The sequence below is a fragment of the Trichosurus vulpecula genome, chromosome 2 (assembly GCF_011100635.1).
Source record: "Trichosurus vulpecula isolate mTriVul1 chromosome 2, mTriVul1.pri, whole genome shotgun sequence".
Taxonomy (NCBI): Eukaryota; Metazoa; Chordata; class Mammalia; order Diprotodontia; family Phalangeridae; genus Trichosurus; species Trichosurus vulpecula.
Genome location: NC_050574.1, coordinates 264,035,902 through 264,052,308, shown reverse-complemented (window position 1 = coordinate 264,052,308; position 16,407 = coordinate 264,035,902). Strand labels below are relative to the sequence as shown.

Here is a 16,407-nt window from a genome sequence, read left to right as displayed (position 1 = left end):
ACCAAGTGAAGTTCAAATACCTTTGCCTGACAATTAAGGTCCTTCATTATTTGGAGGTACCATAACTTCCTGAACTTATTTCATATTCTTCTTTTGACAATATAACATTCCTTCACTCATTCACTCATTTACTCTTTCATTTAACAAACATTTATTCAGTAGCTACAGTTTGAATGGCACTATGCTGGGACTAGGGGAGATGAGAAATTTAAATAAAAACTGTCTATCTCATGAAACTTCCAGTCTAGCAGGGAAAAAAGACAAGTATTAAATATTGTATAAAAGAAAGAGTAGTATATCTCTATTCAAATCCTAGGTATGGTGCTTATTACTTTTGGATCCTGGGAAATTATTATAACCTCTCTGGGTTTCCTTATTCTCAGTTTCTTCATCCATAAGAAGGGGAAGGTTGAACTAGATAGCTTCTTAGGTGCCCTTTCAATTCTGGAGCAATGACCTTGTGAACCCCCTCCCCCAAGTCCCATTTCAGTTCTAAATCTATGATCCTGAGTTACTATTAACTAGGGTTATGAAATTATTCCCAAATTATTATCTTGCATACGTTTTTGGTTGACCAGTACTCCTAACACTTTAGCATTAATAGCTCATTCGTCATTTTTTTTATAACATATACTATTTTTATTTACATTTTAAAATTTAAACAGTTTTCTGGGAACAAACTCTGAGAGGTAATGATGGTTCTTTTTTATTAGACTTGAACATATTTAAAAACCTCCAGAAGGTCTCAAAGCTGTTTTTAGGGTAAGCCACAAGCTCATTTTAGTTGAAAGCAGATTGAATATTAGTTATTCTGCAACATCAAAGTGACTCCATGAGTCTACACAGCCTCCCCACCTCTGTCTTTGAAGTCTCTCGGACCTTCTATGTGGAGTTTCCACTGAATTCATTACAATAGAAATGGACCTTTAATATTCATAATGATTCAACATCTGTGCAATCTTTTCATGAGACACCCCATGTTAATTCCTCTTTTCTAATTCATCAGAATCAAATTTCCACCATGTTTCAGGTTTGTGGAACTCCACTCAGTATCCTTTGCCTATATCCATTTCTGCATAACGTTTCAATTCCCAAACTTGGTTATTAGTGTTATCTATTATAACTGGAGATCTTCCCTGATCAATAGCTTTATTTACTTTGCCCTGGTTCCAGTCATGGGCATCAAGTTCTCTAACATTATATGTATACCCATTTCAATGCTGAAAATAAGCATCAGTGCTGAAAACAAAACCACCACAATTCTGACCAAGCAGAACAAAAGACAATGTCGTTTTCTCTGAACTGGGCAGATCTCTTAAAAGGATAAGTAGCCTCTTTAGCTTTTCCTCTTGGAATTGCTGCTTCATAAGCCTGTCTGTTTTCTCCAGATGGAATAGAGAATTGTCTTCCCGAGATTCTTCTCTTGCTTCACAGAAACTATTGCATTTCTGGTCCATCTTGTTCACTGTGGCCATTTCTAGAGGCCTGTGTGGTACTGTTCTTCCCATCACAATCTCAGAATATCTATTAGTCTGATCAAATATCAGGCAATTCCAATTTGTGTTGCTACTGTTTACGTTATATCATTTGTATATTTCACGTAATTTAACATCTTGAGCGTGGAAAACATTTGGTGGTGGAGATGGAGTCAACCCTCATTCATGTTTACACAAATGAATAATGTTCTCCAACCACAATCATAAACACACCTATGTTCAATTTCCTAATTTCCATTTTCATTGGATGTCAACATTTACTTCAACAATTCAAAAATTTCAATTTCATCAGTGTGATTAACTTAGATCAGTAACTAGAGAAAAGGTTAGTGATAGCCAAGATAGAATGAGAAATAAGATATAGAAAAGTAAAATGCTTTTGATAATACACTGCAAAGAAAATCTTTGATAAGGTTAGGAATTCCAAATACAGGAAGAGATACTTATTATTGTCTCTTTGAACTAAATGTTAGATCCTATGATGAGGAGTACACCATCTTCTCTTTGAGCAACCATTCAAGTGGAATAATAAGGGACTCCCCGATATGACTTTCCCCCCATAAATGCAAACATTTAATATTTTTATTTATTTGCTCTTTTCATTCAATTATTTTTGTTCTATAATCCCTGAAAAACTAATAAATTTCCTATTCAATCTGGAAATTTTAGTTTACTTTCATTCATAATGAAATAGCTATTCTTAGCATTTTGACTTCACTGTGAACTCTAAAGAAGAACTAAAATGCAAACAGATGATACCTAAGTTGATCTCTGTACATTCTGTCTATGTGACTTATAGTGAACAGGAGTTCTTTTTGTCTTAGTTCTTTTACCCTTACATTAATTTCTTTGGTTTTAATGGCCTACAAAAATTAGACAGTTTAAATTAATACTTCATATTTACAATTTTACCTACCTGATCTCCCTTATATATGGGTAGGGGCAGCCAGGTGAAACAGTGGGTAGAGCATTGACCCTCGAATCAGGAGGAACTGAGTTCAAATCCAGCCTTAGACACTTGACACTTATTAGTGTGTGACCCTGGGCAAGTCACTTACCCCAATTACATCACCAAAAATACACATGGGCAGTAAGATGCAGAGAGACAATATATTTCTTTGAATTAAGGTGATTTATGGCACAACATAGCACAGAGACAAAAGCTGAACTTCTGAACTTAACTCATAAACAAAGAAACATGGCTTAGGCAATTTTACAACATGTTAGGGGTGATACAGAATAGAATTAATTACAAAATGGAATCAGAATCAATTTTTCTCAATTTACAGATGGAGTATATAGTGACAAACCAGGTATCATCTGTACTTGGAACAGGGAGAAGAGAGTACAGGAGGGGCACATGGAATCCTAAAGGGAAAGTCAACTCTGGCAGCTTTTTTTTGTTATTGAAAACAGTTGTGAAAAATATAAATTAACTCTCTTTTAAATGACTGTTGGAAGGGTTTTCTCACAATAGAGGATGAGAAAGAGCCATTTCCTTGAATTAAATTTCAAAGTAAAGGTTGGAGAATGGTAAAGTAAAAGAAACGATGTTCTTTTTTAAGTGCACGTGTAAGGTCTTCCAGGTTCTGAGAGATGATTAACAGAATAGGACACAGCTAACAAAGAAGAAGGCATCTACTCATGGAATAAATGAAAGACTGAATTAAGTGACCCTTACCTAACCCTTCACAGCCATTCTCAATGCTGGGGGAGTAATTTCCCCTGATTTTTCTGTTTGTATAGTGTTTAATCATGGAGGAAGAATTCAGCTCTCATTCTAATTACTAGAGATATTACTGGGAGCATTATTATTAAAGGTAGACAAGATTGCATAATTTCTTCTTCTCTGGAGAGTCTTAACTTCAAGGGTTTAAGTAGTCCTAGGGGATCCACTGTACTCAGTTCTTACGGTACAAATATCTCCAAATGACAAACAGAAATGCTTCTTCTGCTAAAGTGTGCATCTCAGGGTAAGAAAGTAGTTCCTTTGCTTCTGTGAACTTTCATAGTTTACTGGACAGAGCCCTGCAATAGGCAAGAGAATATATGGATTCTTGTCTGGATAGTGTCATTTACAAGTAATTTAATGGAGGGAAACAGTCTCAGTGTCCTCATTGTAAGAGGAGGATGATTATTTTTGCTCTGCCCCTTCCAGGTCATTCTGAGTATCAAATTATTTGAAAATAGTTTGTAGCTAAAGTGATTTACTAAAGTGGCTTGTAAATATTTCAAGCTCTCAAAACCAGAGACAATCCATTCTTTAGTTTTCATTTTCTCAAAGCAAACTATAGTATTCTCTACTCTTCACAGGATTCAGGTAAGTACACAAATTCCACCAGTTTTTCATGATGTTGGAAATAGAAATAATTTTGGGAAGAGAACTCACCTTTAAGCAGAGCTGCCCATGCCCCAAACATATTTAGCCGCAATTTTAGCTGATTTAACAAAATAAGAATAGAGATAAGCTCTACCTTTTAGTATATTAAATAAAAGTCACTGGATAAATAATATTCTCTTCTCCCTTTCACATTTTAAATTTTTTTGTGTGTGTCATATGTGTTATTTTTTCTGTCTTTAGACTGGTGGCTCAAATATTATCCCCTCTTCATAATGTTCCCTGTAGCCACTTCTTATCTGCTGATAAAAAAATAAGTGAAACTCATTATCCTTTTAATCATTCCTCATTCTGGCCAATGAATTCCAGAAGCTGAGTTCAGGACCTCTTAAATCCTACTCTTTTTTTGTTTTGCTTCTCCAAGGCTAATAATAGACTTGCACATATCCTTTTCAGCCCCTACTTAGGAATTTTATCAAGAGAGGCACTAGGCTATGTCACTATGAAGACCAATAAGCAGCAGAATGTGAAACTCAATTCCACATGGTTTTCTAAAAACTTCATCCATATGAAGAACCATAACGTAAGTGTCCTTCTAATCTGTCTAGCACTCATGTTCTTAAATTTTGGTATATGAACTTAATTTTAAAAATATAATTTGATAAATATATTTCAATATGGCTAATTTCCCTTGTTATCCTATGTATTTTGTTTTATGCATTTTAAAACATTATCCTGAGAAGAGGCTTCACCAAAACGTCAAAGACATGTATAACATTAAAAGATCCCAATTTAGAGTAACATGAGTAAGTACTAAAGAGGTATCACAGAAGTCCCAGAAAAGAAAAATGAATCTTAAAATGCGATGGACCCTCTAACATTAGTGGTTATACATGTTTGATGTTATAATGAAACAGAATCTTTAATTTATTAATATTTGGAGAAATATATGCAATAATTTCAAGGACACCAAAAGAGATGTTGTACCATGCTGGAGGCTGAAAAGCTACAGGGCATTAAATACTCCTCTGGCAATCAGAGCAATGAGTTTCAACTGCCCCATGTACTCTCTAAGCTTGATCTCACTTTCTTCTAAACTCTTGAAGTACTTATGGGAGAGATTACTATTGGTTTTTTTGGGGTGACTTATTAATTGTTATTACTATACCACCTTAGGGACAGCTTTGTGGTAGATCACTGGGCATGGAGTCAGAAAGACCTCAAATCAAATTTGGCCTTGCACAAGACAAAAACAACTGAACAACCACAGTAACATATTGCATTAGTAAGTATGAATTTATAAAATCTAAATTAGTCTAGCTGTTTATTGTTTTCTACTGATAATTAATGGTGGGAGCATGCTGAGGTGGGATAATGAAAAATAGGATTAGAAAAAATAACCTCCTTAGGCTGAGCCTAGAACACTAAGGGGAGAAGTAACCAACTGAGGTCTGGGGGGCAACTTCCTCTTGAGAGTGAGAAAGTAGCTCTAGAACTTGTGCTACAAATGTATTGATTTTGTAAGCTTCAAACTTCTCCCCTTAAAGCAACTAGAAGATGATCGAGTGCAGATAATGCAACTAAAATATAATATCTAAAAATTTTAAGCCTTATTCCTCATGGGCATCTTTCTATACAGCTGTTTTTCAGAACTAACAGTCAAAAAACTAAAGTCAGTGTATAGGTTCTACATGTGAGAGGAATATAGTTTTTCAAAAGCAATGAGGGATGTTGCTTTAGATTCAGAGCTTTTAATCTATCTTGTATAGACCCCCTGGAGATCTGTGGAGAGATGTCAGGGAGTCTATGAACTTGGATGGAAAAAATAAATCTTTCTCTTTCCTAGCCTTTGGGTTCCTTTGTAATATTATGAACTTTACTTTATGTATCTAAAAGCATATTTCAAGAAGGATTCATAGGCTTCACCACACCTCTGTAAGTTCAGACATCGATAAAAAGAACCTGCTAGGTATGTTATCCCAATTTTAGAGGTGAAAAAGCTCAAGGTCTAAAAGTTGGGTAAGTCAACCATATCACCCAGTAAATGACACTGGGATGGGAGTATAACTTTGTTCTCCTTAAATCAAACCTTGCTTTCTTCAGGATACCCTTCTAGGGCCCCACCCATCACCTCCCACTACTCAGGGCTTTATTCTTGAGATTATATTATACATATTATATTCTTACATTTATCTAGTTATTTATGTAATGCATAATCCATTAGATTGTGAGTTCCTTGAGAGCAGAGATTGATTTTTACTTTCTTTATGCCTCTAGTCCTAAGTGCCTACCACTTAGTAGATACTTAAATAGTGATGATAGATTGACTGACTAGGGCAACATGCTTTCCTCTTGATTAGACCCAATGTCAGTCTCAGGCAAAATTTTAATACACAAAATTTGTCTTTGGCATTCTCCATTAATAACATGCTTATCCTTTCTGTACTTTAACTTCTTGGTCTCAGTTTTCTCATCTGTAAAATTTGGAGGTTGGAATAGAAGATTTCTAAGGTGATAAGTAGCCTTTACATCTATGATAGAAACATAGAATATGTCTTACAGTTAGAAATGACCTTGGAAGTAATGAAGGAAAACTCCTTACCTTACACCTAAATATCTTCTAAATGAAACTACCAACCCTAGCATAGTCAACCAACATCTGCCCAGACATCTTAATCGAGGGGAACTTATTACCTCATTATAAAATTTATTCTGAGCCTGGCAGTTCCTAGATCATATTGGTCAAGCTCTGTGCTTTCTGTTACTGCCTAACTTTATTAGACCAAAGCCTTCTTCATAGGTTTAGGGGGTTTTGTGTTTTTTTTCTTTGTTGCCCCATTTAACTTCCAAAATTCCTTGCTGTAGAGGGCGTTCTATACGGTTATTGAACTAGACATGCCAAGATAAAGTGGTTTTCAATTCTCCAGTTCTATAATTCTATGAACAGGTTTATCAGGTGCAACACTTCATCCAAGTTTTGATAAATTGGAATTAGTAATTTGTATGGTAAACAAGAAAAAACAAAGGGGAACAGTGTATGGTGTGTGAGAGATAAAGACAGAGACAGAGGGAGAAAGAGATAGACTGAAAAAATGATAGAGAAAGAATATAAAATCATTTTTCATTACTAAGCTGTTTCTCTCACACCTCTGCAGATTTCCAACCTAATTATTTGAGGAGAATGGCAATGGAAAATAACACAATTGTGACAGAATTTATCCTCTCAGGCTTAACAAACCAAACAGAGCTCCAGATACCACTCTTCCTTTTGTTTCTAGGAATCTACTTAGTCTCCATGGTAGGGAACCTCAGCTTGATTTTATTAATCTGGGTCAGTTCTCAACTTCATACTCCCATGTACTATTTCCTCAGTAATCTCTCATTCATAGATCTCTGCTACTCCTCTGTCATTACACCCAAAATGTTGGAGAACTTTGTATCAGAGAAGAACATCATCTCCTATCCAGAGTGCATGGTTCAGTTCTTTTTCTTCCTCTTCTTTGTGATTGCTGAAGTCTACATGCTGACAGCTATGGCCTATGATCGTTATGTTGCCATCTGTAGACCCCTGCTCTATAATGTCACCATGGTGCCATGGTTCTGCTCCCTACTGGTGGCAGGTGTATACATAATGGGGGGCATTGGGGCCATTGTTCATACAAGCTACTTAGCCAGACTGTCCTTCTGTGGGGACAATGTTATCCATCATTACTTCTGTGATGTTCTTCCCCTTCTGAAGCTCTCCTGCTCCAGCACCTACATCAATGAGCTTTTGGTGATGATTGTTGGTGGATTTAATTTGTTGGCTACAACTCTGCTCATCTGGATCTCTTACACTTTCATTCTTCTGAACATCCTTAATATACAATCTACTAAGGGCCGTTATAAAGCCTTTAGCACCTGTGGATCCCATCTGGCAGCTGTTTCTGTTTTTTATGGTTCCATCTTGGTCATGTATTATATACCAGGTTCCAACAGTGTGACCCAGGAGAAAGTAGCCTCAGTGTTTTATACCACAGTGATCCCTATGCTGAACCCTTTGATCTACAGTCTGAGGAACAAGGATGTGAAGGATGCATTAAAGAAAATCATAAAGAGCAGAATTTTTCAAGGTACATATAGGAAATAGCAAATCTGAAGATCATTAGAATATTAACTTTTCTTTTAATTCTTCTTAGACAGTAGAGATTCCCCTCCAGACCAGGCCTCACCTTAGACAACATTGTAATGAAGGCAAGTGTATGTCTTGATTCTCTGTCACTACTGATGTCTGTGTCTGTTCTTCACAGGCTGCCTCCAGGTACATATAGCCTCCCACTCCATAACTATGCCCTCATATCCCCTTCTTCTCAGTTGTACTTGCATATTGTACTTCAAAATATTTCAAGGCTCTGCTCTCACAGATTGCTCATGTTTATGTCTTCGCCTGGGTTTCAAATTATAGGACTGAACAAGATCACCATTAGGAATCTTTCCAATTTCTCTAATTATATTGCTATGCAAATGCTTACCTTACACTTAAATATCTTCTAAATATCTTTCTTTGTATGCCTACTGCCCACATAGTGGGTCTTTAATAAATACTTGCTGATTCAATTGAGGAATGGCTGAACAAGTTGTGGTATGTGATTATGACGGAATACTATTGTACTATAAGAAATGAGGAGCAGGATGTTCTCAGAGAAACCTGGAAAGACTTACATGGGCTGATACAAAATGAAATGTGCTATGTTTTTAAAATAACAGTAATATTGTAAGATGATTAGCTGTGAATAACTTAGCTATTCTCAGCAATACAATGATCCAGCTCTAAAGGACTTATGAAGAAAAATGCTATCCATTCCTAGAGACTGAAGGGTGTCTGAATACAGATTTTTTAACTTTATTTTTCTTGAGGCTTTTTGTCTATGTTTTCTTTTACAACATGACTATTATGGATGTGTTTTGCATGACTGCACATCCATAACCTGTATCAAATTGCTTGCTTTCTCAATGAGGTGGGATGGGGAGGGAGGAAGAGAGATAATTGGGAACTCAAAATTTAAAAAAATGTTAAAAATTGTTTTTGCATGTAACCAGGGGAAAATAAAATACAAAATAAATAAATAAGACAAAAACACTTCCTGAATTATATTTAATTGAGGAGCAACTTTATCTAAAAAGAATTATTGAATCTATTTGAAGGTTTTTATAGTAATAGTGGGAAAGAGAGGAAAACTCAATTAAAGCCAGTTTTGAAACAAAGAACAAAGAGGATTTAAAGAATAGGAGATACTATGTCCTATAAGAAGAAGCCCTCAATTCCTAAGTTGAGAGGATTCAGGAGAGCAGTGAGCTGAGGGAACAGAAATACCTCACAGAACTGTCTGGGGGGATTGTTTTCACTGATTCCAATCCATACTTTCACTGGCACACTTAAGCCTGACTCCTGCTCCACTTACCAGAGGAGTTACATTCTTCTCTAGTCACCATAAATACCCACAGGAATGTATTTATCTAGAGACAAACACATTCAATGCAATTGCTTCTTTCCAAGAGACAACAACCCCTGGAATAAAGAAATTTTGAACAGGCATCTATTCCTATTCATTTCCTCAGGGGCATTTTCCTTGAGATAAGCTTTGGGCAAATAAAAATCTTCCATTTATTTTCTTAGAGAAAATTTCCTTGACATAATCATTGGGGAAAAAATCCTCTTTCATCTAGACTGAGCAGCTCAGAGAAAAGGTTGCTGTTGCTCATGCTTCTACCTGGTAGCCATTGAGATATTGAGCATAGACCTTCATTCCTTATGCCTGCAAAATTTTCCAAATCTTATTCAAAATGTTCCAACAATCTCACCCTTGAAGCACTGTCATCAAAATCCTGTCAGTTTACCAATGCTGTGGCAATGACCCTTACGAATTATTCTCATTATAAGAGATTGAAAAAAATCATCATCAGTCCACTCACCTCTAATTTTGAGAAAATAAGGCAAGTAAACAAATTCTGTATGCTTGAACTAAATAGTAGTTGTGAACTGGGGAAGGCATAGAGATGCCTGATACACACACTGAATATTTCTTTTAATTAATTTAGTGAGGTGGCACTAGGGAAAACCCCTTTTCTGTACCCTTCCCTGTAGTGTGTGCTTAGATGATGGAAAGAAAGAGAGGCATTGCTTATTTCTTCCACTCTCCTTTTTATCTATGTCTGGAACTTAATGAGAAATATGCAGATAGCATAATGAAGGACACTTTACAATGCTAGTTTTTATAAATTCCCAAATTTTAATGACAAAATTTCAGCTCTTCATGATAAGTTGGTCTTAATTTTGTTGATGACTTGGTCCAAGGGTAACTGTGAAGGCTTAAAACCACTTGAAGGTAAAAACAAAAGTGGGTACAATGTTCACATCTCACCTAGGGTTTGCATGTTCCTGTATTGTAGACTGTCTGCCCTTTGTTCTTGCCATGGACTGGACTCAGGAAAAGCTCTCTTCGCTTTTCCAGGGCAGAAGTGACATCCTACATCTCTTCCTGTTTCAACTGATCATAGACAGTAAGCTCTAGGTTTTCAAACAAATGGATAGAAAGGATAAATTAAGCACTTAGGATATACTAAGCACTATGTTTGGGGATATAATGTGCTGGCAATATAAATACAAAAGTAAAATTGCCATTACCTCCAAGGAGATTAAATTCTAATTGGAGGAGTCAACACATATGAAGGAGGCAGAGAAGGAATGCAGTAGGATACTAGGATATTCTGTGCCTGTGATAACCTTAAGTCAGACATTTCCATCCTAGCAGCTATTTTCAGATTGACAGTCTCTTCCAAAACCAAACCTGCCAAGATCTTTCCTTTTTGCTGCTGCTTCCAAAAGTCATTAAGGGAAATGATAGAACGTGGCACCCCAAAAGCCAGGATCCACATAGGAGCTATTTTGCTCCTCTGAGGCACTATCATTTCAGAATTCCTATGCTCAGTCTGCAACCCGCATTTTAAATCTTTAGACTTCTCAGGTGTGATGGTTCTTAAAAGACAAAAGTCACCCCACTGTTAGTTATTATTGGAGCTTTTCCTCAATCCATACAATAAACTTCTGCCTGAAATGTTACCCATAAATACCATTTTTAAAAATTTGCTCCCTCTCCTATTTTTTTTCTCTCTGCTGCTCTCCACTCTTTCACTTAGTAATCTCGTCAGTTCCCGTAGATTAAATTCTTTCTCTATGCAACCATAATCTTTCCACTGACTTTCTGTTTAAAATCTCCAACTGTCTATTAAATTTATCTTTAACTGAATATCCAAAAAAATGAACTCATTATCTTTCCTTTGAACCATTTTATCTTCTGAATTTGTTTTGCTATTGAGGGCTCTACCATCTTCCCAGTCATCTAGGTTCACAATCTAGATATCCTAATTGACTGCATTCTCTTTCACTCCCATATCCATTATGTTGCCAAGGCCTTCAGATTTTACTTTATAACATTTCACACATATGCCTTCTTCTTTTCTCTGACACTGCCACCACTCTGGAGCAGGCCTTCATAAGTTTATGCCTGTATTATTACAATAAACTGCTAGTCATTCTGCCTGCCACAAGTTTCTTCTGTCTACTCCGTTACTCCATCGTCCTCCCCATTGTCAAAGTGATCTTCCTGAAACACAGGTTTGACCATATCATACACCGCTGGATAAATTCCAGTGATTCCCTATCAACACCAAGATCAAATATGAAATTCTCTATTAGGTGTTCAAAGATCTTCATAACCTGTCCCTCCTCTGCCTTCCATTTTTCTTATACCTTACGTCCTACCACATAGTCTTTGATTCAGTGACATTGGCCTCCTTGCTGTATCTCAAACAAGACACTCCATCTCTTGGCTGACTCTAAGCATTTTTTCTCTGGGCATCAATGCATGGAATACTGTGCTTTCTCATTTCCACTTCTTGGCTACTTTGTCTTCCTTCAAGTCTTAGCTAAAATCCTACCTTCTATAGGAGGCCTTTACTGATCTCTCAAAATTCTATGGCCTTTTCTTTCATGATTTCCACCCATTTATTACATATATAGCTTGTTTATACTGTAACAACAATGTTGCTGGCCACTACTGTGGCTGTGTAAGACCAACAACACCAGCACACAGAAGGGCTGCTAGTACAGGTTCTTTGATCTGTTTTCCTAAGGAAAGCAACTTTAAGGGATTAACAATCTCACTTTTATCAAACATACATATACCATTCACTTAGTTCAGGGGGAAAAGTCAGCACCCTGAACTTCAGAGCAAATACAAACAGAAATTATAAACAGAAAGAATATAAACAGACCAAATCACAATACATAGTTACCAGAAAAGCACCAACATCTGGGGTTTTTTTCAAAGCCAGGGGACTCCAGAGGCTACCCAGAGTCTCATCTGGTCAAATCACAAGACAATCTTCCAGTGAGTGAGAACTCCAAACAAAAGGCTAACCTCTGGGTTTATACATCATTCTTAGGGTATGAAGTCTTCACACCTAATCAGCAAAAGAGTGTGGGCCTGGGGCTCAACACCTAGTTAGCATAAGGGTGTGGGCCTAAGGCTTTGCACCTAGCAAGACTTAATCAAAGGCACTTGATTACTTTAGCATTCTAAAAGACAAAACACTAAAAAAAAAAAAAAGAACCACCTTAATTGTCATTACATATGCACAATTATTTGCATATTGTCTTTACCCTTCCATTGTAAGCCTCTGAAGAACAGGTTCTATATTTTACCTTTCTTTGTATCCTCAATGTTTAACACAATGCCTGACATGGAGTGGACACTTGATAAATGTTTATTGGCTAACTGACATATTGAGAGATAATTTTCTTGAAAGTCTTTGTGATCTAATAATTATACACTCTGTGTGCAAATTACTAGTAATGATAATTATAGCTAGCATTTGTATAACACTTTACAATTTATAAAATGCTTTTAAAAATATATCATTTTATCCTAACAACAACGTTCAGTTCAACAACCTTTGGTTACCTTTTTATGTCTCTCTTGAGTTTTGTATTTGGAGATCCAATTTTCCATTGAGTTCTGGCCTTTTCATCAGGAAGGTCTGGAATTCCCTTATTTCGCTGAATGTCCATCTCCTTGCCTAAAAAATTATGCTTAGTTTTGCTGGGTAGTTGATCCTTGGTTGTAGTCCCAGCTCCTCTGCCCTTCGGAATATCATATTCCAATTTCTTCTGTCTTTTAATGTGGAAGCTGAGAGATCCTGCATGATCTTGACTGTAGTTCCACGATATTTGAATTGCTTCTTTTTGGCTGCTTGCAGTATTTTCTCCTTGAGTTTGTAGTTCTGAAATTTGGCTATAATATTTCTTGGTGTTTTCAGTTTGGGATCTCTTTCAGGGGGTGATCAGGCGAATTCTTTCAATGACTATTTTGCCCTCTGGTTCTAGGACCTCTGGGCAGTTGTCTTTGATAATTTCTTCAAAGATACTGTCAAGGCTTCTTTTTTCATCGTGGATTTCCAGTAGACCAATAACTCTTAAATTGTCTCTCCTGGATCTATTTTCCAGGTCAGTTGTTTTCCCAATCAGATATTTCACATTTTTTTCTATTTTTTTTCATTCTTTACATTTTGTTTTACTACTTCTTGGTGCCTCATAGATTCATTAGCTTCCACTTGCTCAAGTCTAATTTTTAATGAGTTAGTGTTTTCATTTTGCTTTTGAGTCTCCTTTTCCAATTGGTTGATTTTACTTCTCAGGGTGTCATTTTCTCTATTCAGATTCTGAATCTCCGTGGCCATTTCGCCAATCTTATTCTTTAGGGACTTTTCCATTTTTTCCATGTTTTCTTTTACCTCCCTAATTTGGTTTTTAAAATCCTCCTTTAGCTCTTCCAGCAATGCTTTTTAGGGTGGAGACCAGTTCACGTTATCTTTTGAGGTATCAGATGTATCTATAGTGTCATTGCTGTCCTTTTCCAAATTGGTATTTTGTCTCCATAAAAAGAATCTATTATCCTCAGTTTTTTTTTTTTGTGTTCTTCTTCATGTTGGTTTGCCTTTTCCTGGCTGTACAACAAATTTCTGCCTTTGGGGCTCAGGGCTCTCTGTCCCAGCTTTCTTATTCTGGGGATTGTGAGTTTAGAATTATAGCCTTCAGTTTCCTGAGGTGTGGGGGAGGGGTCTGGCTCCCTGACGTCTCACTCCCTATGGGTGCTCTCCAGCACTGTTGCTCTTCAGCAATGGTCTCAGCTGTTTGTTGTTTGAGCTAATGTCTGGCACTTCCCCTGGGGGAGCAAGATTACGTCTGGGCTCCTGGTGTTGACCCCTGCCGTCTCTGCCCCTCTGGGACTAATGAACTTCTACTATTTGATCACTGAAGCCCCACTTCTTTCTCCTCTGTTCCAGTGTTCTTTTTCTTCCCAAGGAATTCTCTAGGTGAGGGGGGGAGGGATTAGAGCCATTTACCTGGACATTATGTCTCCCAGAAGCCGAGTTTCATTCTTTCGGGCTGCAAGCCTCAGGAGTAGATGTTTTCACTGCCGGTGGCATTGCACTGCCTCTCCTCGCTTCCACAGACTGCCATCCTGTGTTGGGAGGCCTGGGGATCTCCACCAGTTTCGGGCGCCCAGCTTTCTCCCAGCCTGTCTCCCACGATGGTTTCCCAGCCAGCCGCTTCTGCTTTGGTCTGGAGCAGCTCCCTCTTTTGTAATTCTTAACAATTGCCTTCATCAAAAACATTTCAGTTTAAACTTTAAAAGGCCAAGTTATTCTGGACAAAAGACCAAATTTCCTTACTGCTATGCTCTTAAATTAGTAGACATTCCTGTCAAAATTCCCATAAGAGAAAATGAGGAATCAATTTAAGTTGCCAGACTGACTCATACATTATACCCTTCAGTAATTTGTTATCAAAAAGCTTCATGAAACCTAACAAGCCTACTCAGCCATGAATTAATGCATTTTTTTTATCATCCACCATTGGCTACCATGAGTTCATCACCACAAAAGATTGTTCCAGTTTTTCTTATTTTGTCCCACTTAACCTCCAAAATCCCTTGTCAAACATGTTATAGATGGGAATCCAGGATCCAGTCACTGAACTAGACAAACTGAGATAAATGATTTTCAAATTATCTTCAGTTCTATGATTCTATGAATGCGTTCATCAGATCCACTGCTTAGTCTGAGTTTTGATAAATTGGCATTATTCATTTGCATAGCAAACAAGTAAAAACAAAGGGGAGGGGTGTGTATGTGTGTGTGTGCGTGTGTGTGTGTGTGTGTGTGTGTATGTGTGAGAGAGAGAGAGAGACAGAGACAGACACACATACACACAGACAGCAGACAGACACACAGCTGGAGAGAGACAAAGCAAATTGGCAAAGCAATAGAGACAGAATATAAAATTCATTTTCGGTTACAAAGATATTTCACACCTCTGAAGATTTCCAACCTAATTATTGGAAGAGAATGGCAATGGGAAATAACATCACTGTGATAGAATTTATCTTCTTGGGCTTAACAAACCAGAGCTCCAGATACCATCCTTCTTTTTGTTTCTAGGAATCTACTTAGTCTCCATGGTGGGGAAACCTCAGCTTGATTTTATTAGTCTGGATCAGTTCTCAGCTTCATAGTCCCATATACTACTTCCTCAGTAACATGTAGTTTATAGATCTCAGCTATTTCTCTGTCATTACAGCCAAAACAATAGGATACATTGGCTCAGTTCTTTTTCTTCCTCTTCTTTGTGACTGGTGAATTCTACCTGCTGACAACTATGGCCTATAATCATTATGCTGCCATCTGTAGACCCCTGCCCTATGATATCATCACAATGCTATGGTTCTGTTCCCTGCTGGTGGCAGGTATACAAACAATGGGGGGCATTGGGGTCATTGCTCATACAACTTGTCTAGACAGATTGTCCTTTTGTGGGGATGATATTATCCATCATTGCCTCTATCATGTTCTCCACATCCTGGAGCTCTCCTGCTCCAGGATGAACTTTTGGTGATGATTGTTGATGGGTTTAATTTGTTGGCCACAACTCTGCCCATCTTAATCTTTTACCATTTCATTCTTCTGAGCATCACCCACATACAATCTACAAAGGGCTGTTATAAAGCCTTCAGCATCTGTGGCTCACATCTGGCAGCTGTTTCTGTTCTTTTTTAATGGTTCCTCAACATATTATAGACCAGTTTCCAATAGTGTGGACCAGGAGAAAGTAGGGCCAATGTTTTGTTTCACAGTGATTTCCATGGTAAACCACTTGATCTACAGTTATCTACAGTGATCTGAGTTATAAGGATATGAAGGATGCACAAAAGAAAGTCATGAAGGGCAAGCTGTTTTCAAGGTCCACATGGCAAATAGCAAATCTAAAGATTATTAAAATATTTATATTCTTCCTAAATCTTCCTAGACTTTAGATATTCCCATCCTGAATAGGTCTCATCTTGGGCAACATAGGAATGACGGCAAACACATGCCTTCATTTTCTGTTTCCTGATGTCAGTGTCTGTCCTCCACAGGTTGCCTCCAGGTGCACAGAGCCTTCCAGTCCATGCATATGTTTACATTAACCCTTAT

General features: G+C 37.3%; 1 protein-coding gene and 2 pseudogenes across 1 annotated transcript; 2 read left to right on the top strand and 1 right to left on the bottom strand.

The window, feature by feature from the left end:
• Window positions 1–806: 806 nt before the first annotated feature.
• LOC118836972 lies at window positions 807–1,475 on the bottom strand (annotated as a pseudogene).
• A 5,540-nt stretch (window positions 1,476–7,015) lies between these two features.
• On the top strand, window positions 7,016–7,963 carry LOC118836970 (olfactory receptor 8D1-like). Its single transcript, XM_036744035.1, has one exon. It carries the CDS (start codon window positions 7,016–7,018, stop codon window positions 7,961–7,963), a length of 948 nt encoding a protein of 315 aa, XP_036599930.1.
• Window positions 7,964–8,061: 98 nt separating this feature from the next.
• LOC118836969 lies at window positions 8,062–16,111 on the top strand (annotated as a pseudogene).
• The last annotated feature ends 296 nt before the right edge of the window (window positions 16,112–16,407 follow it).